This window comes from Phyllostomus discolor, chromosome 5 (assembly GCF_004126475.2).
Source record: "Phyllostomus discolor isolate MPI-MPIP mPhyDis1 chromosome 5, mPhyDis1.pri.v3, whole genome shotgun sequence".
Classification (NCBI taxonomy): Eukaryota; Metazoa; Chordata; class Mammalia; order Chiroptera; family Phyllostomidae; genus Phyllostomus; species Phyllostomus discolor.
Window position 1 is genome coordinate 23,248,049 of NC_040907.2, and position 22,641 is coordinate 23,270,689.

The 22,641-nt window shown below is 52.8% G+C and overlaps 2 protein-coding genes across 2 annotated transcripts in view; one reads left to right on the forward strand and one right to left on the reverse strand.

The window, feature by feature from the left end:
* Positions 1-230: 230 nt before the first annotated feature.
* TFAP2E (transcription factor AP-2 epsilon) lies at positions 231-15,301 on the forward strand. Its single transcript, XM_028513712.2, has 7 exons — positions 231-257; positions 574-1,056; positions 1,638-1,689; positions 10,245-10,467; positions 11,798-11,916; positions 12,440-12,581; positions 14,314-15,301. The coding sequence occupies exons 1-7, from the start codon at positions 231-233 to the stop codon at positions 14,594-14,596; spliced, it is 1,329 nt and encodes a 442-aa protein (XP_028369513.1). The 3' UTR covers positions 14,597-15,301.
* Positions 15,302-21,085: 5,784 nt separating this feature from the next.
* PSMB2 (proteasome 20S subunit beta 2) overlaps positions 21,086-22,641 on the reverse strand; it is a 34,273-nt gene continuing 32,717 nt past the window's right edge. The window contains exon 6 of the mRNA XM_028513463.2: positions 21,086-21,316. Coding sequence (XP_028369264.1) covers positions 21,209-21,316 — 108 coding nt within the window. The 3' untranslated portion in view covers positions 21,086-21,208. The remainder of the gene's footprint in view (positions 21,317-22,641) is intronic.

Here is a 22,641-nt window from a genome sequence, read left to right on the forward strand (position 1 = left end):
TTTTCCAAGTGCGATCAGAGCCCGTCCGGCCCACTTCCCGCCCCCATGGACTCTCCCCGGGGCGCCCACACTTGAGGACCCGACGCCCGCTGGGTTCCGCGCTGGGTTACAACCCCCGCCGTCAAGCGACCCCCGCGGGCTGGGCAGGGCCCCGCACCTCCGCCTGCAGCGCTAGCCGTCGGGCCAGGGCTCCGCCGCCGCCACGCCTCGCGCCCCACGCTACCCGCCCCATGCTGGTGCACACCTACTCCCCCATGGTGAGTAGTCTCGGGCCCGGGAGCGCGGGGACAGCAGTAAGCCTGAGCGCTGGCCCTTCCAAATCTCCTCGTCTAACGAAATCTCGGAGGGAGAGGGCCGCAGGGACTCCGCCAGCCACGCGTGGTGAGCGCGGAGACCCTGGTCCCCAGCCCGAGGCTCCTGTGCCCGCCGGTCACTCAGACATAAACCTCTGGCCCCGGGAAGCGGGTGGGACGGCAGCTGGGTCCTTGCGAACTGACCTGGAGGAGGGTCCTCTAGTGCTGGACTCCTTTCAGCTGCCGGTGGGTCGCCTAACGCGCCCTTCTCCTCCCCCAGGAGCGCCCCGACGGGCTGGGCGCGGCGGCTGCAGGAGCCCGCCTGTCGTCTCTGCCCCCGGCGGCTTACGGGCCGGCGCAGCAGCTCTGCCACACGCCGGCCGCCGCCGCCGCCAGCGATTTCCAGCCGCCCTACTTCCCTCCACCCTACCCGCAGCCGCCACTGCCCTACGGCCAGGCGCCCGACGCCACCACCGCCTTTCCCCACCTGGCCAGCGACCCGTACGGCGGCCTGGCGCCCCTGGCACAGCCGCAGCCTCCACAGGCTGCCTGGGCCGCGCCGCGCGCCGCCGCCCGCGCCCACGAAGAGCCGCCGGGCTTGCTGGCGCCGCCAGCCCGCGCCCTGGGCCTAGACCCTCGCCGGGACTACGCCGCCGCGGTGCCACGGCTCCTGCACAGCCTGGCCGACGGCGCGCACAGCTTGGCGGACGCGCCCCTTGGCCTCCCCGGGCTGGCGGCTCCGCCTGGCCTGGAGGACCTGCAGGTGAGGCCCGAACGGTCCGGGATGGGCCAGGACCCACCGCAATGATTTAGGACTCTGGCTGGAGGCAGAATGGCAAATGCAGGAACCTGACTTTTCTCCCAGCCTGCCACTTCTTCCTCATGATTCCGATGATGCGTCCCGTGGCCCGGGTTAGAGGCTGCCTGGCCGTTAAGGCGGCCTGGCACTGAGTCTGTGCTCAGTGCCCGGATGGCGGCAACCCTCCGCGGAGTAAATGGAGAAGTGTCTCAGCCACTTCTCTCTCTCTTGCCTGGGCCGCGCAGGGCACCTATGCCCATCCCTGTCTGCTGGGGAAGCCTGTGCCTGGAGCCAAGAGAGGCAGAGGAGTTGCCTAAGGTTCAAAATTCCCTTGCGGCACGGTAAGGTACCTGTGGCCCAGATCGGCTGCACAGATGGTGCCGAGCCTTGGAGAATACTGGTCCCACCCGTGGCTGCCTCAGGCGACGAACCGAGTTGCGCGTTGGGAGGAGCAGGCAGGACAGGAGCCAGGGACAGCAGGGGCCTGGGAAGCAACAAGACACTAGGTCCATAAGCGCCCTTACCACCGCATCTCCTATTTGCAGGCCATGGATGAGTCGGGAATGAGCCTCCTGGAGCAGTCTGTGATCAAGAAAGGTAAGGACTGGAGCGCATCTGCCAGGACAGAACCGGGAGAGCTGGTGCCCGCCCTGGGCGCACATGCCCATTTTCTTCCCCCACCAGCGTGCCTCCTGTGCGTCACCGGGCTCTGTGGCCGCGGAGCACTCACTCTTCCTGGCCCAGTAAAGAGACAGGGGAGGATGGGGGACCTGGCCAGGCCTTGGGCAGTGGTGCAGGTTGGTAAATTGGCCCCACAGCCTGCGGCCTGGGGTGAGCCCAGTCCATCAGCGCTCAGCTGGCTCCCAGGGCCAGTCAAGCTGCATAAGGTCCTGGCCCCTCGCCACCAAAGGGAGGGCGCTCCCGTGGATCTGGCGTTAATTTGCAGAACGAGTCAAACCACTTCCCTGTTTCCTAAGAGGTGAGAATGGGGGTGCTATTCCCAGGACTTTAGTTAAATGATTTCCACATTACAGCGCCTACCAGTCGCTAGCTTGGCAAGTACTTTCTGCTCCTTACTTCCCAGCAGGGCCTTGGCAGGTGACTGGGGCTGGGGGTGGGGATCTTGCATTCTCCTGAGAAATTTTCTCTCCAAGCGGGAGCCTCTTTCGGCATTTGGGATTAGGCACGCTCGGTAGTGAATATCGTGTGTGCAGGAGGTGAGGGCCTGTCTGCTCCTGGGTACCGATGTGAGTCCAGGTCCTGTACGTGTCTGTGTCCTCCTTTCCTAGGTGTCTTTCTGGTATTTTTGGTGCATGTGTTTCTGTCGCTGTGTGTGATGAGTTTCTATTGTATTGGTGTACCTTTCTCCGTGTTTGGGTGGGAGGCCTCTGTGTGTGGTTCAGTGTTTCTGTTGTGCCCCAAAACTTGATCTTTGGTACTGAGGGTCTCTAAGCATGTGCGGGTCGCTTCCTGCGTATTTTCCGGGGGGTGTTTGTGTCTCTGGACTAGTAAAAGCCAGAGGTTTGAGACTTACCCTCGAGTGGATTTTCTGGCTTGACTACAGAATTCTGGCCGTGCCAGGAAAAGGTGAGACAGAGACAGAGAATGACGGAGACAGATTCTGAGGGGTCCAGGTCTTGGACTGGCTCAATAGATCTGGGGCAGATGCAGGGCAGGACTCCGAAGTCGCAGACAAGTCCGAGGTGCCTGAGACAGGCACTGGCTGCTCCGGTGCGATTCGACTTGAGTCGTTTTTCAAAAGTGAATTCAAGTCCCAGCTCTGTTTGCCTTCCACCTCCTTTCCCAGCAGAAACTGGGGGTGGAGGTGGGGGTGGGAGCTGGGATTCCAGGACGGGGGCTGTGTTACCAGGGGCTGAAAGTTAGCCGGACCTCCTAAAGTGTGTATGGGAAGCTGAGGGGACAGGCCTCCTGGAACTTGGGGGAGGAGGGCTCCAGGTATTTGGGGCCGTGTCACCTGGAGCTGGGGTTTGAGAGGACCTGGGTAACTGGCTGCCTGAGGTTGGGATGGAGGTGTGAACTTGGGACCCAGCGCTTTGGGGTAGGAGCTGCTTTGCCTTAGTGGACTTTTTTGAACCCATCAGAAGGAGGAGCTCAGGCCCCCAGGAGATATGATCATGGTCACAGCCCCCTGGTCCTGACTCTGTGGGAGGAGCTGAGGGGCCTAGGCTCGCTGACTCTTGGAGGAGGCCAGCCCCTTGTATTATGGGAAGGGGCCTGGGGACCTCTGCCCTGGAGAAGAGTAGAAAGAACAGTTGGTGCTCTGTGTATGTAAACCCCAGCCCCCAGACCAGGGCGAGGACAGGAGGACTGGCTGTGAGGAAGGACTGGAATTGCCCCGGAGCTGGTTTCTCTCAAGGGACGTCAGCGTCCCTAAATCCCGGGTCCAAGGCAGTCCCAAGACCACAGCCAGTGTGGCGAGGACTGCCAGGAGTGCTGCTGTGCTGTCCGTGGGCGGGGTGGTGTTGGGGAGAGGCAGCTGTGGTTGCAGGTGCGGTGCAGGATGTTGCAGGGCTACTTGTGCACACCTGCTGGACCGTAGGGTCAGTAGGTCGGTAGCTGAGTAAGGCAGCAGCAAGGTGGGGCGCTGGCGACCCCAGCTGGGTACTGCCCCCTGGGTGGCCCACCCTGGACGTCTGAGAATGGGGGCTCCCTGCGGAAAGGAAGTGCCTGGCTCCCCAGCAGGCCATGGTGAAGGAGAGAGAGGCAGTGTCGGTGCGTTCAGGCTTTGTAGATGCGGAGGTCCTGCTGGTTCCCGGAGCTCCTGACCTCGGGGTGTGCGTGGTGGGCAAGGAGCGGAGTCGCCTTGACTAAACAGGTGGACCGGCGGGAGCCCAGCTCACAAGCGGCAGTTTTTGCAGGGGTTCTCCGCTGTCACTGCGGGACTCCAGTCAGCCGCCAGCTCCTTGGGAGCCGTGAAGTAGCGCTGTTCTTAGCCCTCGGGCCTTTCCAACGGCACCCGGATCCCCAGTGCAGTCCTGAAGTCCTCCCGCACTTGCCGGCAGCTGTGGGGGGGGGGGGGGGGGGGGCCTCATTCCGGCCTAAGCCCTGGGCTTATGGAGAGTCATTCTCGGCTGGCTGAAGCCTGCGGCTCCTCCAGCCCCTCCCGGCCCTGGCGGAGGAGCCACTGTGCAGAAGGCTGATGGGAGTCCCGGGTGTGAAAGGGAGGCAGCCCATCCTAGAAGCGCGACGGTCTTCTTACCGTGGGGTGCCTCCAGGGAGGAGAGCCTGGAAATTCTCCCGGCCCATAACCCTTGGTTATGAAATCTTCGCTACTCCAGACATTCATCCTGGAGGGGAGGGGAGGTGGGCAGCGGAGGCGAAGCGCGCCGTGCACCGCCCCCCCACGCCCCCCCCCCGACCCCTGCCTTGGCCGGGCCACACCACACTTCATGTTGGCAGCCTCTTGCAGCCGCGGTGTGGGTTAGAGGATGGCAGATGGGGCCCAGGCCAATGGGAGGGGAAACCGGAAGGCCTCCATTGTCCCCTCTGCCCACATCTGTCCCCTCCAGTGTTGCGACCTGTCCTAGGGGCACAGAAAGCAGACGGGACGACTGGCAAGGAAGACAGACCTAGACAGGATTATTTTCCAGCTGAGAGAGGCAGTGAGAGGGTCTGGACAGGGCACGGTGGGAGCGCAGAAGGGGAGTAGTGAGTGTCTGAGGATGGGAGGCTTCCTGGAGGAGGCATTAGGATGGAGCTCTCCAGGCACCCATTGGTGTTTGTTGAGTGAATGATGGAAGGATGTTGAGGTCTGAGTGCATTGGGAGAGGGGGTGTAGAAAGGGCCTGGCTGCTTTCACTCGCACTAGGCGCAGCATGTGCAAATGCCCTGTCTGTGGAAAAGCCAGACAGGTTAAAAAGGTTAACAATCCCCATGGGGTTCAGTTTATACAGTCACAGCTGGAGGGGAGCGGTTTGGTGGTGAGAACTGAGATACTCCTCCTTCCCTCGGAGGAGAATGGGTTGTCTAGTTGTATAACCCCCTCTGCTGGGCTCCTTTGTCCAGTCTCGGGGGTCTCTGGGGCAGACGAAGGCTGATGTAACCAGTCACCCTCTCCTCTGCTCCCCTTGGCTCTGGGGAAGGGTATGGGAGATGGGGAGGGTCTGGGCTTCTAAGTGAATCTCCAGGCAGGGCCAGGCCTAGGGTGAGGTACATACCTCTGAGGCAAGATTTAGATATGTAATATATTTTAATGCAACATTTTAAAATAAGAAGAATGCAAAAAATCCATGATCAACAAAATATCAACAGTTTACATAAAGATGGCATCTGACCCTGCACTTGCTCATCCACACCTCACTTGCCTCCCAGACAGGACACTGTCTGCCCCGTGGGGAGACAGACAAACCAGTCAGTGACCATGCAGAAAGTTCGGAGGGAGGCTGAGGGCAGTGTGGAGCAGGGGAGCGCAGGGTAGGAGCTGAGCCCTCTGGCAGTTGGTGAGGAGGAAACTTAACCAGCAGGTCCTACCGGAGGAGACAAGGAAACTCAGGTGGGCTGAGAGGAGGGTCACTACCCCTCCTGTCTGCCTTTCTCCTGCTGTCCCTCTGCCTCAGGCTTTGGATGGTGGTTCTCTAAGTGTGGCCTAAGGAACTGTTGCATCAGAATCTGTTGGGGGTACTTTTTAAGAAATGCAGATTCCCAGGGCACCACCCCACACCTACTGAATGAGAAGCCCTGGAGCACCCTGGAACTTGGCATTTTTTACCAATTTATTGAAGTAAAATTTACATGCCTAAAATTCACCCATTGTAAGACTATGCAATTTGATGATTTTTAGTAAATTTATAGTTGTATAATCGTAACCACATTCAGTTGTAGATACTTCCATCACCACCCAAAATTCCTTCATTCCCATGTGTAGTTAATCCCCATTCTCACCCCAAGCGTTAGACGACCACTGATCAGCTTTCTGTCTATAAATCTGCATGTTTTAGATATGTTATGTAAATGGAATATAGAAATATTTGGACTTTTGCATCTAGCTTCTTTTACTTAGCATAATGTTTTGAGGATCATTGTGTTGTAACATGTATATAAAAGTAGTTCTTTTTTTAAATTGCTGAGTCACTACTCGATTGTATGGATGTAACACATTTTGTTTATTCATTCATTAGTTGATGAACACTTGGTGTTTCCCCTTTTTGGCTGTTATGAATAATGCTGCTGTAATCATTCCCATACGTGTCTCTGTGTGGACATATGTTTTCATTGCTCTTAGGTAAATTCCTAGGAGTGGAAATGCTGGATTTTATGGTAAGTTTGTGTTTGATTTTTTAATAAAATGCCAAGCTGTTTTGTAAAGTGGCTGTTCTACTTTACGTTCCCACTAGCAACGTGTAAGGGCTCTAGCTTCTCCACATCCTCACCTGCACTTGATGTTATTGTCTGTCATTTTTATTACAGCCGTCCTAGTAGGATTCAGTGCAGTTTCAGTGTGCATTTCCAGGATGCCTGAAGACGCTGGGCACTGTTCCATGTGCTTATGGGCCATTCCTGTATCATTTCCAGTGAAACGTCTTTTCACATATTCTCACCTTTTCCTAATTGGTTTATTTATCTTTTTATATGAGTGCTTTACATATTCTAGATGCACATCCTTGATCAGATATACGATTTGCTGATATCTCCTTCAAGTTTTTGGTCTGTCCTTTAATTTTCTTGATAGTATCTTTCGAGCTACAAGAATTTATAATTTGATGAGTCCAATGCATCATTATTTCTTTTATGGATCATGCTTTTGATGTTGTATCTAGAACTCTTTGCCCGAACTAAGGTCACAGAGGTTTTCCTGCTATGTTTCTGCTAGAGGGAATATCCATTTTCACCAGCTTTCCAGGGTGGTCTGTTGCATGCTCCCCAGATTCAGTGATCAGACCATGTTCTACCACCTGTGACGAGAGTGTGTGGATGTGTGTGAGAGTCTCGTCTGACAGGATGAACAACCAGGAGCTCTTGTGTCTGTAGGAGTCTGTAGGAGTGGGAAGGGCTTCTGCGTGCGTGACCGAGAACACCATGAGTAGAACGCTTCAGCCTCAGGAGTCACTGGTGTGGGAGACAAACGCTGCTGTCCCCGCTTTGCAATCTGTGAGAGCGTAGCTCCCACCTCTACACCTGTCCCTCTCCCAGGCTGCCTGCTTCCCTCGCCTTCGGTTGGTTCCCTCCCTCTTGCCGTTTTTGAAGAAAGAGGCTCTGAGGAGAGAGGGAAGGACAAGTAGGGAAAGTCTCTCATTCATTATTTTACACACACACACGTGTCCATCTGTCATGCACCTACACCCCACGGCATCTATGTTTCCATAAATCCAAGACCCACTGTGTTCAAGTATATCAACAGGAGCAAAAGCTTGCAGATACCCACACACACGCCACATTCAAGAGGGTCGAGACTGTCTGTGTGTAGAGCTGGGCTTCAGTATTTGTTGAATGAGAAAGCTTGCACATGCACAATCTCACTCTCGTCGTTCTTCATATGACAGGGAATATAATTTTGCGGACAGCCATTTTTGAGACACTGGTGCTCACCGTGTCCTTATTTGCACACAAACGAATGGCCTCATGCAACCTTGGCCTGTCTCCCCTCTTACAGGGTCTGGCCTCAGAGGACCCCAGGTTTTAGCAGAAATTGGATGAAAGAGGCAGCTGAAGGGCAGAAAAATGTTCTGTTCCTCTGACCGCTCCCTCTGGCTGGGGACATGGGAGAAAGGACAGTCTTATTTAAAGTTTTTGAGTTTTAAAAAGATTTTATTTTTTAGAAAGGAGGGGAAAGAAAGGGAGAAAAGCATTAATTGGTTGCTTCTGGTTGCATGCAATCCAGGCATGTGCCCTGGCTGGGAATAGAACCAGCAATCTCTCCGTTCTCAGGCTGACATTCAACCCACTGAGCCACACCAGCCAGGGCTTATTTTTAACTTATCAATTTGTCATTTTACCTTTGAAAGTCAAACTTGAGGTAGAATTAACATACAGTACAGTTTACCCTTTTTAGATGTGCATTTCTATGAATTTCAATAAATGTAAACATATGAAGTCATGTAATCATTGAAAGAATTAAGATATAGAATAGTCCCATCACTGTAAAAAGTCCCTCAGGTCAGAAGGACACGGGTGAAGAGGGGGCCCATGTACAGGCCCGGGAAACACGGGGGTGAGAGGTGGGCAGGGCTCCCATTGCACGTCTGGTGTCCGCGGCTGTCCAGTCAGAGCATCCTTGCTCTCCGCTCTGGGACAGGGCTGGGCTGAGGGGGAGGTGGGTGAGGCAGGGCTGAACCACAGTGGGTCAGAGCCCTGTCTAATCAAAATTGTAACATTTTGTCATCATAAACTCTTTCATTAATTTTTATTACTTTAATCATTGCATTAGAATACTACTTATCTTGATTACTGAGAGTTTTGGTGCCTCCTTAAATTTTCCAAGTGCCTCGCTTGCCACACCCTAGTTTTGGTCCTGGGCTGGGAACAGGGAATGGGCCTGGGGTAGGGTATGTGTGTGCCGCTAGTTCTCTCTGGCCTCCCAGTTCTCAGCTTCACCCACCCACCCTCCATCCATGACCTTTTGTCCCCTCCCTGGTGCCTGAATGGGGACCCAAGGAGGAAGGGCAGTTTTACTATTAGATGCTAACAAAGGAATGGGGCTCCCTCAGCGCCCCTCTTCCAAATCCCAGCTGTGGGCCATCGTCATTCTTTTTCCCATTGCGAGTTTCAAAGGCCCCTGCTTCTCTCATTTACTCCACATTCACTGATGGCCACTTGTGCCAAGACTCCGCCCTCAGGCACTCCTAGTTGGTGGGAAGGTGGAGCTGGAATCTGACAGGAAGGATCACTGGGTAAGGAGAAGGATCACAGGTGAGAGGGAACAGAGGTGGAGGCCCCAGGAAGCTTTGCACCGGGATAGTACCTGAACCAGAGCTTGGGAGGGAGGAGCCCTGCTCGTTAAAGCAGAGAAGGGCCCGGAGACAGTGAGCAGTTGCGTGGGGCTCAAAGCTGTTACGCCGGTGTCCCCACACCCCAGGTGACGCTTCACATGGGTTCTGTTTGGCCTGTGCTAGATTTTTAAGTGTTTGAATCAGTTGTCAATGTTTAGAAATACAGAAACACACCTCTCTGGGCTTCAGTTTTCTCATCTGGAAAATGGGAATAATAAATATAGCCCACTTTGGGGTTGTTGGGAGGATTCAGAGCACATAGCACAGGAAGTGCCTAGTAACTGCTGGCCCTAGAGCTCACACTTGATCCCCCACCCAACGCACACAAAAGACCTGCCTTCTCTACTTAGGCTCTCACTTCTTTGAAAGAAGATTGGCCCAGGGAAAGTATTCTCAATTATCCTCCCTTCCCCCTGAAGCTAAGCAGGAAGATAGCAGTCAGACTGCAGGGAGAACTTTCTTTTACAGCCATGGGTATTGAAGTGTATTTTAGAAAATGAACTTCTCAGATTCCCTTTCCTGCCCTTTATTAGCAGATATTAGCAGATAATTAGCATTTTCGGGGAGGAGGCAATTGGGTGTGTTTCTTTATTCCTGGTCTCCTTAAGCATCCCAGTGTGATTTGGCAGGAAGAGGCCAGGGCTAGAAGCTTAAGGGGCTGTAACATCCCTGTCCCCTTGCTACTTTGGGGGGTGGTGAAGACATGGGGATCACAAGTGGGTGGGGGAAACTGGGGACCCCTTGCAGTTGTGCAGGTCTGGCTGGGCCCTTCACAGTGACCCAGGAATCCTGCCTCTAGCTCAGACTCCACTTCCTCATTTCCAACTCCCTCTCTGGTCGCATCTGCCCAAACTCCAAGAGTCTGCTGGAGCTACTGAAGTTTTACCAGGGATCCGGCCTGGCTTAGTGAAGGGAACACAGGTTCAAGAACCAGGCAGCTCTGGATTCAGTTTGCACCACCCACTAGTTGAGTGAACTTGGGCGAGTCACATTACCTCAACGTGCCTTCGTTTCTTCCTTCGTAGAACCTTCCTCTGAAAGACGCTGGGACACTTAGATGTGCCTGCGTGTGTGCACAGCATGCAGCGTGGCGCCCAGCACACAGCTGGTGCTCCATCAAAGCGCCCACTCCACAGCTGGCTAGTGTCCTGTGGTTCCTGGCTGAGTGTTGTCTCTCTCTCCCTTGCTCTTGCTTCCGCTCCACAGTCCCCATGCCCTCCAAAGCCAGCAGCCTCTCCGCCCTCTCACTGGCCAAAGACAGCCTGGTTGGCGGCATCACGAACCCCAGTGAGGTCTTCTGCTCCGTGCCAGGCCGGCTCTCACTGCTCAGCTCGACATCCAAGTACAAGGTGACAGTGGGGGAGGTCCAGCGGCGACTGTCGCCTCCCGAGTGCCTCAACGCCTCACTGCTGGGTGGTGTCCTTCGCAGGTAGGAAGGCCAGCCCACCACGCCCTGCACTGTGCCTTGGCCAAAATTCGTGCTTCTTTCATATGTCCTCATCATACATCCTCAGGGGATCAGAGAGGGGCCCACCTCACCCCAAGCCACAGGGCCATCACCTATGCCTCAGTTTCCCTGGGGGGTTGTGCTGCTCTGAGGGCAGGCCCAGGCCCCCAGCAGCAACCACACGTCTGCAGCTTTGGGGTGGGGTGTGGAGGAAGAACCCTGGGCACAGACAAGGGTTAGCGGGCTCTCCCACATTGGGCAGACTGGGCAAGGCTGGGTCTGGGGAAGAGAGAGTGCTGTCTTCACCCCCTCTTCTAGGAAAGGGACCCCCAGGACCCAGTGGTCCTGTGGAGCATGGGCCTCTCTGGTGTGTGTGTTTTGGGGTCCGTAGTTACCTTCTACTTGTGTGTCTGTCCCTCTTTGTGCCTGGATAGGGTATCAGTGCTCAGGACTAAGAGTCTTGGTGTGTCTGAGGGCAGTGTGTGCACGTGTGTGTGCATGAGTGCGTGTGCGTGTGGGGTAGGGGATGGCCAGAGGGGCATGTTTTCATGGGTGTTTCTTGTGTTACTTTTAATGAGATGGGTTGGCTAGCGTGTGTCCTACCCTGTGTGAGTGTGGTTACCTGGGTGTTTGGGGCTAGACATACGTATGTTTAGGTGTCTGTACCTCTGTGTGAGGCCGTGTTTGTGCAGGTGTGGGGGCGTCTCCTTATTCCTGGTCTCTCTGAGCATCCCCGAGGGGCTTGTGTGAGTCTGCGCGCATCTGCACATACGTCCCTGGGGTCCTGATGGGTGTGAACATTTGTCTGTGTCCCCGCATGTGCCTGGGTATCTGGGTCTCCACGTCTCTGTGTGTGTCTGTCTCTGTCAGGGGGTGTGTGTACTCTTGGCCTTCAGTGTGTGGTCACCTGTGTGTGTATCTATACATACCTGTGTGTGTCTGCTTGCCCCGGTGTCTCTCTGCATGAAGTCTGTGTGTCCCTGGGTAGCTGTGTGTGGCCTGGCTGGCAGGCTGAGGCGGGGAAAAAGGCCTGTCCTGCCCCACCTTGGGTCCTGCTATTGAGAGGGTTAGGGAGCAACGAGGGGCTCCTGGAGCTGGATGCTGGGCCCCCTGCCCCCCGTCTTGGCTACAAAGCCAATGAGGTTAGAAAGAGGTTGAGACCAGGCTGGAAGAGACCCCAGACTGTCCCCAGGGCCAGAGCTTAGCCTCAGCAGGGGCTGGTGGAGGCAGCAGGATCACTCAAGGTCACTCAGCCTATACGCTTCTCTCTCGTCTTCATAGTGTGTGTCTGTCTCTCCCTGTGCATGTGAAGGGCCAAGTCCAAGAACGGAGGCCGGTGCCTGCGGGAACGGCTGGAGAAGATTGGGCTCAACTTGCCAGCTGGCCGTCGCAAGGCCGCCAATGTGACCCTGCTGACTTCGCTGGTAGAGGGTGAGTGGGGCCCGAGGGTGGGCGTCAGCATGGACACCAGGAGCCCTGTGTCGTCCAATGTGACTATGTGTGACTGCCTCTAATGCAGGAGGGTGCATTTAGTCACGTGTTCGTTCTCTCTGTTATGCTTAAGTTCTGTGTGTGGTGTGTGTGTGTATGTGCATGCACACACATGCAGCAGAGAACATGTGTGGCGTGTGTGTGTGCAGTGGGTGTAGTGGCCCATGTTTGAATGAGGGAAGGGGATGAGGGGGTTAGAGTCCCTTCCCTGGAGGTTGGTGACTCTGGGCTCAGTCATCTCGAGCTCAGGCTCCCATCCTGAACCCAGAACCCATCCCTGGTGGCCCCAAGGCAGGGCAATGGGATTGAGGCTGGAGCGGGAAATCAGAAGAAGGTATGTATAGAAGCAAGATGGGGCAGAATAGGTCCTGGCCAGAGGGTCAGAGGTTCATGGTAAGGCTCTAGGCTCCAACATATACCTGGTTGTAGTAACAGCTCACCTGTCTGCCTCTCCTCCCTGCAGGAGAGGCCATACATCTGGCCCGAGACTTTGGCTACATCTGCGAGACCGAGTTCCCAGCCAAGGCAGCTGCTGAGTACCTGTGCCGACAGCACGCCGACCCTGGTGAACTGCACAGCCGCAAGAGCATGCTGCTGGCCGCCAAGTGAGTGAGGGTGCAGTGTGGGCGCTTCCCGACACCACACGTAGGCTGCCGTGGGTGCCATGCGCAGGCACATGGAGGTGAACACACAGACACCAAGCATGGACACAAGTGGCACCACCCACGGCACACCTGGATTCAAGGCTGTGCATGCTACAGAGCACGCACACGGACAAATACGAACAAATGCAGGTTGAACAAAGCAGCAAAAATGGTGTCACAGACAGGCTTACATAGTCTGTGCCACACCCCCAAACACTGCCCCATGCCACCCCCAGCCCTTGTCCCATCGTGGGGCTGAGGTTCCGTAGTCTGCTCCCTCTGCTTGAGCCTCACCCATCAGCCTTCTGTCCCAGAGACCTCATGAGGCACCAGCACCCACACAGGCCCCAGGCTGATCATGCCTCATCCCTACTTCACGCTTAGCCCCTCTGCACCTCCTGTTGGTGCCTCCCTCACCACTGTCCACAGGCCGCCACCTCAGCTCTGGCCCCCCTCCCTCTAGCACCCTACCGTTCCCTCAGGCTCCCTGCGCAGGCGCTGCTCCCCTGCCCGAGAACCTTCCGTGGTCTGCCTTGGTTTTCAAACTAGGTTCTGGGCCAATGCTTCAGGGTCTGTTAAATGAACTGGAATTCCATTAAGATTTTAGGTTTTAGAAAGAATCCCATTGCAAGAAGAGTCAGAGCAAGACAGAAAGAGAGAAGAAAGGAATAAAATTTTTTTTTTGCAAAGCTCCAGTCCCTCGGGTAAAGGCCAGACTCCTCTGAGGGACCCACAATCGAGCCCACACAAGCCCCACCCAGTCCAACTGACCTCCTTGCTCTTCCCTCCCGTCCTCGGGCTTGCTCTGCTGCTTAGAACACCCATCTAGTGCAGCCTTCCACGTCACATCTCCGCCCTCCCCTCTGGGATCCTTCCTCCAGTGCCCTGGGCAGAAGTGGAATCACAGACTCGAGGGACTTTTGTGGCTCAGGGGACCTTTGAGGCTGTTTGTATGGGAGCTGGAGAAACCTACCTAGGGCCAGGCTTGCCTCACCCATTAACCGGCTCACTCATCCCACACTTCCTGGGTCCCACTCATGTCTAAGGTGCTGACTGTGTTCCACGGTGATTCTAAGGTGAGACCTAAGTGATTCTCCTGCCCGAGGCACACACAAGATCCACAAACAAAGAAAAAATGGCCGCAAACTAGAGCGGGATTCAAATCCCAGCTTAGCCACTTGGGCAGGTCCTGTAACCTCCCTGAAACCAGTTTCCGCATCACGCGAGGGGGATGAAGACACCAGTGCAGGTCTGTTGTGGGGATAAGTGGGACAATGAACTTGGCACAGCATTTGGGCCTCAGTTCATGTTCAAGCCATTATTTCAGTTATTCGAGGCAGATTCTGGATCACTCCCTAATAATTCTAAAGACAAAGACTGGCATTGGGGGTGGGGGTTGAGAATGGGGAAGGGGGTCAAGGAAAGTGTCCTGGATGGGGTGGCAGAGCTCGACTTTGAGTACAGGCGGCGTGCCCACAAGAAGAGAGCCCCCAGGGCACTGGCATGTGCTGTGTTCTAGCGTGTTAAGTGGGAGAAGCCAGTCAATGTCTCGGAACCTTCGTTTCCTTTTCTGTAAAATCAGCATGATCATCATTTACAGACTATTGGCAGGTTCAGCACCCAGCCCGTGGTGGGTCCTTCTCTGGGCTCAGACCTTTGACCTCTAACCTCTGACCCTCTTTTCCCTCACCAGGCAGATCTGCAAGGAATTTGCGGACTTGATGGCTCAGGACCGCTCGCCACTGGGCAACAGCCGCCCGGCACTCATCCTGGAGCCCGGAGTGCAGAGCTGCCTGACACACTTCAGCCTCATCACCCACGGCTTCGGGGGGCCGGCCATCTGTGCCGCCCTCACCGCCTTCCAGAACTACCTGCTGGAGGCGCTCAAGGGGCTGGACAAGATGTTTCTAAGCAGTGCGGCCAGTGGGCGTGGCGACACCAAGGCTTCAGAGAAGGATGCCAAGCATCGGAAATAACCGCTTCCCCGGCCCCATCCCTTGGGGGCTCCCTGAAACGAGGTCTTAGCTCCCCGGGTGGGCCTGGAAGGATTACAAGGTGGGGTTGGAGTCAGGCCAGAAAGAGAACATTCACCCAGAAACCCCGAGTCAGGGGCCTGGGGTGAAAAAAGGCGGGGGTGGCCTCTCTGTGGCAGTTCGTTGATAAGCACCCAGTTGTCTGCAATTTTCTGACCCTGGATTGCTGAGAAGTGCTTGAACTCAGCACGGGGAGAGCCTGGTTCTCTTGGCTGAGCCCCGCCCATTAGGGTGCTTTGGGCAGTGGTGGGCGCTCCTAGGGTCCAAGGCTTTGCCGTGTTTTACTGAAGGCAGGAGGGAAACTGCTGACGAACCAGAGGTGCTACTGAGGACTTATCACCCTTCATTCCAGAATTGCTACCCCCCAAAAAGGGGTGCTGGCAGGGAAACCCCCGTGGGCTCTTTGGACCCCTCCCGTCTTAGAGAGAAGCGGACAGGAGGGGCCCTCCAGGAGCCAAGAAGACAAAGCACAAACGGCAGAACTGCTGCACTTCACAGTTCTGTCCCTGTCTGCTCTATCTGTGTGTGTGTGTGTTGTGATTAAATCTGAACGTTTAAAAATGTCCAGTGCCACTGATTCACCCCAACTCGAGGCGGACTCCAGTTTCACCGTTTTGTGCTCACACCAAGAGTCCCGGCTGGGTCCGGGAGCAGAGGGTATTTTGGCTCACAAAGAGCTACTGGGGGAGGGCAGAGGGCAGCGGGGAGGAGAGATATGCCAGGGGCCCCCAAAGTTGGCACCGGGGTTTCATATTTGCTGTTGTTTCTCTCTTGACCCTACCGGTCAATGTACCTCCCCAGCTCTCAGAATGCTTTCTCATTCTCTTAATACAATAAAACCTTTTCATTGCGGGGGAAGCCTTCCCCGTCCTTCTTCAGTCCAGGCCGGAATTCGCCTCCCAAGAGGCCCGAGGACTTAGGAAGAGGGGTCGAAGTGGAAGGGTCCTCTAAGGGGGAGTCACAGGAGGGGGCTGTGGGCACCCGTGTGAGATGCGGCACAGACGGTGGGTCTATCTGGCTTGTCAGTGTGGCTTTAGTTCTGCGTGGGTGAAGTGACTCCTGGGTCTATGTGTGTATTAATTACTGAGACTTGTGAATGTGCCGGTCATAGGTGGTGGGTCTGTGTGTGTCGGTGTGAATGCCGGTGGCTGTGTGTGTATGTGTTTTAGGCAAAGACTGACCCAGCTCTCTGGCCTTCTTCAGGATTTCAGTCTTCAGGCATCGTCTGCACCATCAGCCTCTCCCTCTCTTACTGAATAATTTACCAACCCATTCCGCAAAGCACACATTCTAGGGCCTCTTGCCTTACAAAACATAAATCCTTTCCCCATATATTTCCCTGGCCATAAAGTTTCTGAAAAATTGTTATGCCCCAAACGGCACTTCCTCACCCCCAATTCACCCTTCAACCTACTTCAGTCTGGCTTCTACCCCCACCAGTCTATGAAAATCTACTCAGCAAAGTCTTTGATAACCACAATGTCAAATCCAAAGGCCCTTTTTCTGGACTTAGCAGCATTTGACCTATTTTTTTTTTTTTTTTAGAGAGAAGGGAAGGGAGAGAGAAAAAAATGATCAGTTGCCTCTCATATGAGCCGAAACCAAACCTGCAACCCAGGCATATGCCCTGACTGGGAATTGAACCAGTGACCTTTCACTTTGCGGGACAACACCCAACCAAATGAGCCACACCAGTCAGGGCAGCCTTTGACCTAGCTGATCACTTACTACTCCTCCATGGCTTCCAACTTCCCCTGGTTCCCTGATCTCTCAGGTTCCAAATTTGGCTCCTTCTCTACTTGGCCTCTGGTGTTGGCCTTCCCTGGGGCCTTCTCCCTGCACTCCAGGTTTGGGTGCACAGCTGTCTGCCCGTCTCCTCTGGGTTGTCTAACAGGCGCCTCAGACCTAGGTCCGAAGTGGAGTCCTTGGCTCAAGTACTCAAATCGTGACCTTCTCCACACTCGCCCTCTCAGTAAAAAGCACCCCCATTGACCCAGTTACTCAAGCCAGAAACTGGGGAGCCATATCTGAATCTTTCCCTACACTCTATCCATCAGAAAGTCAAAGAAACTAGCTTATTATGAGCTTTTCAGTGTGGACAACATTCCCTGCTAACCATGTAGTCCTCACCAAGTTCTATTTTAGAGAAGATATGATAGCTCAGAGCAACTTGCCCAAAGTCACAGCGTAAGTGGGGCTCACACAGATCCCTCTGATCTGCCACCATCCTTTCAGTTCCATTGAATCCCAAGGTCCCCTGCAGAGGCTCACAGGCCAGAGCCCAGTGAGGGGAAGTGGGTCTTCCCAGCCTGTCAGGCCCCAAGGCTCTGCTCCGCCAGTATAAGGTCAAGGTCGTGCAGAAACAACAATACCGTGTGGAGACCCTGAGTGGCATAACAAACTTCTAATGAAGTCTCAGCATTTGGTTCTTTCCAGTAAGAGTTTTTTTTGTTGTTGTTTTGTTTTGTTTTGTTTTGAAATCCCCATAGCAAAATAGTTTTATCCTCTAACTAGGTTTAGTCCTAAGGAAATGTAGATGATGATTAAAGAAAGTGTATACAGCCCTAGCTGGTGTGGCTCAGTGGAGTGAGCGTGAGCACTGGCCTTCGGGAACCAAAGGGTCACCAGTTCAACTCCCAGTCAAGGCACGTGCCTGGGTTTCAGGCCAGGTCCCCAGTAGGGGGCGTGTGAGAGGCAACTACATATTGATGTTTCTCTCCATCTTTCTTCCTCCCTTCCCCTCTCTCTAAAAATAAAAAATAAATAGGCCCCAGCTGGCGTAGCTCAGTGGATTGAGCGCGGGCTGAGAACCAAGGCATCGCAGGTTCGATTCCCAGTCAGGGCACATGCCTGGGGTGCAGGCCACAGCCCCCAGCAACCGCACATTGGTGTTTCTCTCTCTCTCTCCCTCCCTTCCCTTTCTAAAAATAAATAAATAAGTAAAATAAAAAAAAAAAAGATTCTCTCTTTAAAAATAAATAAATAAATAAATAAATAAACGATCTTTAAAAAAATGTATACAGATGGTTTTACATGGCTTCCTTTTTTCGCAAAGCAAGTATCTGTGAATTAAATGGGGAGTATTTAGACTGGGTAAGGATTGTGATTTTTGGAGTTTATACTCACTTAAAGAAAAGACTTTCCTGTTTTCTTTTAAAGGATCATAGTGCTTCAGGAGGAGTAAGGTAAGGGCAGCCACTGAAACCCACACCTCCCTCAGACCTCCTGAAGGTGAGGCCGGGAGGCAGGCCCTTATCCTCCCATCACATACAGGACATAAACGAGCAGCAGACACCTAGACAAGGTTGCTGTATGTCCACCCTTCTCCTTTGGGGCACAGCTGCTCTTCCAAGGGCCCAGACAAGGAGACAGACCGAGAAAGGACTCTGGGCCTTAGGCATTAACCAGGCTTCGGCATCAGCCGGGCAGAGCAGACTCAGCCACTGTTGCTCAGCTGGCAACTGAGCCGAAGCTATTTCCGCACCCTCTTCCACCTCACTTAGAAGTTCCCTCTCACCCCCAGGCTGGGAGGAATAAATTGCTTTCTGTGTATTTAATAACCTGAAAGCAGATGGGAACCAACGGAAAGACTATTCTGTTTGGCCAGGAGTGTTAGAGAATCGGTGCGCTCCCAGTGTTTTTCAAACTCCAGGTAATCGACTTAGGTCATAGCTGGCATTAAACAAATAAAATCTGGTAGAAGAAAACAGATTACAAAATATCAGAGCACTGCATCGTGACGCAATCACACATATATGCACTTCTAGAAGGAAGTTCCACGAAACAATGCTTACCCTTCTTCCAGCAGGTATACAGGTGTGAAGTCATGCTTGCTGAGGCCATAGAAATTCATCTGGATCAAGAGTTTCATAAGGTAGAGAAGAGGGGAAAATGAGGGGGTTGGTTGGGAGAGGACTATGAAACGCTCAGCACGCCAAACCAAAGAACTGGGCTTTATTTTATCAGCAAGGGAAACATCAGGAAGTTTTAAGTGAGGAGAGTTTGAAGGGCGACCGAACTTGTTTGAGTACAGAGAAAGAACCAGAAAAGAAAGATGCTAAAGGCAGAGAAATTAGGAGGCTATTAAAATAGTCCAAGAAATGACGGGAGATTAATCAGGACAATGGGAACAAAGATTTTTTTATTAAAAGGGATGTAGGAGCCCTGGCTGGTGTAGCTCAGTGGATTGAGCACAGGCTGGGAACTAAAGTGTCCCAGGTTCGATTCCCAGCCAGGGCACATTCCTGGGTTGCAGGCCATAAACCCCAGCGACCGCACATTGATGTCTCTCTCTCTCTCTCTCTCTCTCTCCCCCTTCCCTCTCTAAAAATAAATAAATAAAATCTTTAAAAAAAAAAAAAGGGATGTAGGAAGTTAAACTGCCAGAACGTGGTGACTATGTGAAGGCAGGAGTAAAGGCAGAATCGAAAATGCCTAGCGAAATGCAGCGCGGTGCCCTGGACCGCATCCTAGAGCAACAGAAAAAGGGTATTCGTGGGCAAGTTAGTGAAGTCTGAATAAAAGCTGGAGTTTAACACTGATGTACCGATCAATGTTGGTTTCTGTTTTGACAAATGTACTGTGGCTACGTAAAGTGTTAACACAAGGAGAAACTGAGTGAAGGGTATGAGGAAACTCTGTTTAATCTTTTCTTCAACTTTTCTGTAAAACCAAATTTACTCCAAAACAAGTTTATTAAAAGTAAATGATGCCTAGGTTTCTGGCTTGGGTTCGTGGGAGCCAAGTGGCTCTGATTCTCTAAGATGGAATGCTGTAGGGGAAGCCTGGAGGGGGGCAGGTGAAATGCTCAGCTTTAGACCCGCTGAGTATGAGGTCCCTACAGCTAGAGGGTAAGATACTTAGGATAAGTTGATCTGGAGCTCAGAAAGAGATCTGGGTTGGAGAAAAGACACTGGTAGTCAGGGTGGGCTGGTGGGCTCGCCTAGATTGCCATGGGGACCCTTACATTCGAATGTAGAGAACCATTTCATTCCTGGTGAGGCCTGGATACAGAATAACAAGTTTACCAATGATCATATACTTACTGAGCACTTACCACATGCCAGGCCCTGTTCTATATGCTTTATATTGCCTCACGGAGTCCGCATAACCACCCCCATGGAAAAGGCACAATTTTGACTACTTCACAGATGAGAAAATCATGACGTGGGACTGCCTGTGCTTCAGTAATGGTACTCAACTGGGGCACGTTACCTGAATCACCTGTGGAGCTTTAAAAATAGATGCCTTAGAAAGAGACTCAGGGATCTAGTCAAAGCCCAAACCTTCACAGCAGTAGTGGAGGGTGAACCAGCTATGGTCATACGAATCAACTCTTTTCCCTCATGTATCCAATAACTAACTTTCTTCTTAGAATATAAAGCATTTATCCTTGGTGTATTAAAGTGTATAACATTTAAATCTGATGTTACCACCATTAATATGCATGTTCTGATCTGAAGGTAGTATCTTAGAGAGATGCTATTTCACTTCAGACAAACCAAAAAGCTGTCTTTATGTGAGCTCTTTATTAAGAGCAGCCCAGAATTGGATGGAGTTCATTTTACAATCAGAAATGTTAGAAATACAAAACCTCAGGCTGTACCTCAAACATGCAGCACCTACAGAGGTAGGATCCAGCAAGCTGTGTTTCAATAAGCCATTCAATGAGAGTGAGATGCTTGCTAAAGTTTGAGGATCACTGCTTTAAAAACACTTCATTCCAGTGATTCTCTATCATGACTGAATGCAAACTTATTTTTAAAAGGGGATGTATGTGTGCACATTTTACATAGGAATGGCATCTATCTCTTTTCAACAAAATTTTTAAATTTACTTTTACAGAGAGGGGAAGGGAGGGAGAAAGACAGGGAGAGGAACATCGATGAGCAAAAGAAACATCAATGGAGTATACCTCTCGCACGCATCCCAACCAAATTGAACAGGCAACCCCTCACTTTGCAGCACAACACCGAACTAGCTGAGCCACGCCGGTCAGAGCTGGAACAGCACATCTCTTAAAGGACCGATAAGAAATGAGTAGCTGAAGTTTCCTCTGGGAGGGGAAGAAGCAGGTGATCAAATTACAGGGCAAGGAGAAACATTTTTTACTATGTGTCTTTGTAATGCGTGCATTTTTTACTAAGTGCATGTAATACCTATTCACATTAATTAACTAAATTTTTTTAGCTTGGGGGAAAAGAATCACTGCTTTAGAGGGAATGAGACATTAGCAAGCGTGACATATGAATGAGCTAGATGGGAAGGAAGCAAGGCAGTGAAGCAGAACGTGGGGCTGTCGGGTAGAGCTCTAAGGGAGGGAAAGGGACGGGAGGAAGGACAGTCTTGGCCAGAAAGTCCAAGCAGATAATCCTCCCTCCACTTCCTTCCTGAGGTGACGCCAGGTAAAAGGAAACTCAAACCAGAGAGCTGAGCTTATCCACATTCAGCTTTATTCTGAATTAACCATCTATCAAGAGTGCATGTTAAAAGAGTAGAAAAAAATAAAGGAGCCCCATCAAAAACAGTTCCCTGGCGAGTGGGAGAGGCAGGACGTTAGGAGCCCTGCTTAGGGAAGGAAATGTTGTCCAGGTCATGGATGCCATGTTTGTCGATGATTCGAACACTGAAGGTTGGCAGATTCAGGATGAAGCGTTTCTGGAGCTGCAGAGAGACAGGGAGGCAATCAGTCAGCAAATACTCACTGAGCTCTCTCTGGGGGCCAGGCTCTGACTGAGACACTGGGCACACCAGCAGAGGAAAACCCCTGCTTCGGTGGAGCTTACATTCCGCTGGGAGCCGTTGGCGCTAGGACCCTGAAGAAAGCCCAGACTGCAGGTGAACGCTGACTGGAGGGCAGTGAGCAAAGCTGGGGGATGCAGCTGCCAGAGCGTCTCTGGTCAGGGGGGCTGATGGAACACTGAGACCATCTGAATCTCTACTCCCCAGTCTTCCACCTACCAATCAGCCTGGGAAACCCAGACTTCTCTTTTTGAATGTCTCAAGGGGATAAGCAAGCAAAGGAGTGATTGCCCTAGGAATAAGCTTTGGACCAGAGTTTTCTCCAGTCACCCACCCATATTATCAGGACCTGGTGTGTGTGAGTGCTTGTGTGTAGCTGCAGCGGTGGTGGGAGGATGTCAGCAGAACTCTTGGCACACACTCTGCTTCTGTCTCCTCCAACCCAAGCTGGCCTGTCATCACAGTAACGTCTCTGCTCTCTCATAAGACCCTGCTTCGGGCTGTCCCTAAGGATCTGCATGGTCCTTGCATGGTCTAGGACGTGCATAGCGGCAGACAGCCCCACTAGCCAACCTGGCCGGAGATTGCTGAGGGACACAGCTGGAGGACATCTGTGTTCCTGTGGCTACCCTTCCCGGACACCTCACTAACAGTCTCCAGAGAGAAGAAGGCACAAAGCTCTCTGCCTGCTTCCGCAGGAGCATATCCCAGAAACGTCCACCTCCCCAGGCCGGAGCTCTCCCTCCCTCAGTGTTTCCCATCCCCTTTACTGCTGAGCACTGGGCAGCAGCGGCCGATTCACTTTCAGAGGCCTCTCTGGCTGATGACTCCTATTATCCAGAAACAAGATTCAAGATCAAGAAAAGGTGACAACAAGGAAATGTGGGTTTCTAACACGATCATCTTTTGGATCTATAAGGAATAAAGCACTCAAAGCACTAAAGTCTCAAAGCACTGAATATTCCAGTGGCCTCTTCCTGGCAGCACCTTGCAACACTTGGGGCTGCCAGACTAATGTGGCCTTTCAGCTGAATGGTTAAGAAAAGTACATGAGTTTATTTTGTGCTGGAAAGGGGATTTACAAACAAGAGGGAGAAGGAGGCACTGTGGACCAAAAAGGATAGGCTTTTGTTAAGAGATCCACACCCTCCCCCACCATTCTTATCCCCCCACTCGCTCACTAGACTACAAGTTAATCCTTAGGCCACAGGGACAGAAAAAGAATGAAAAGCCTAAGGTACTGCTTT

Excerpts from the sequence above, each read along its gene's own strand:
- TFAP2E (XM_028513712.2), top strand. The coding sequence starts at position 231 with ATGCTGGTGCACACCTACTCCCCCATG. Across the intron at positions 1,057-1,637 it reads CTGGCCTGGAGGACCTGCAG|GCCATGGATGAGTCGGGAAT; the intron begins GTGAGGCCCGAA and ends TCCTATTTGCAG. Across the intron at positions 1,690-10,244 it reads GCAGTCTGTGATCAAGAAAG|TCCCCATGCCCTCCAAAGCC; the intron begins GTAAGGACTGGA and ends TCCGCTCCACAG.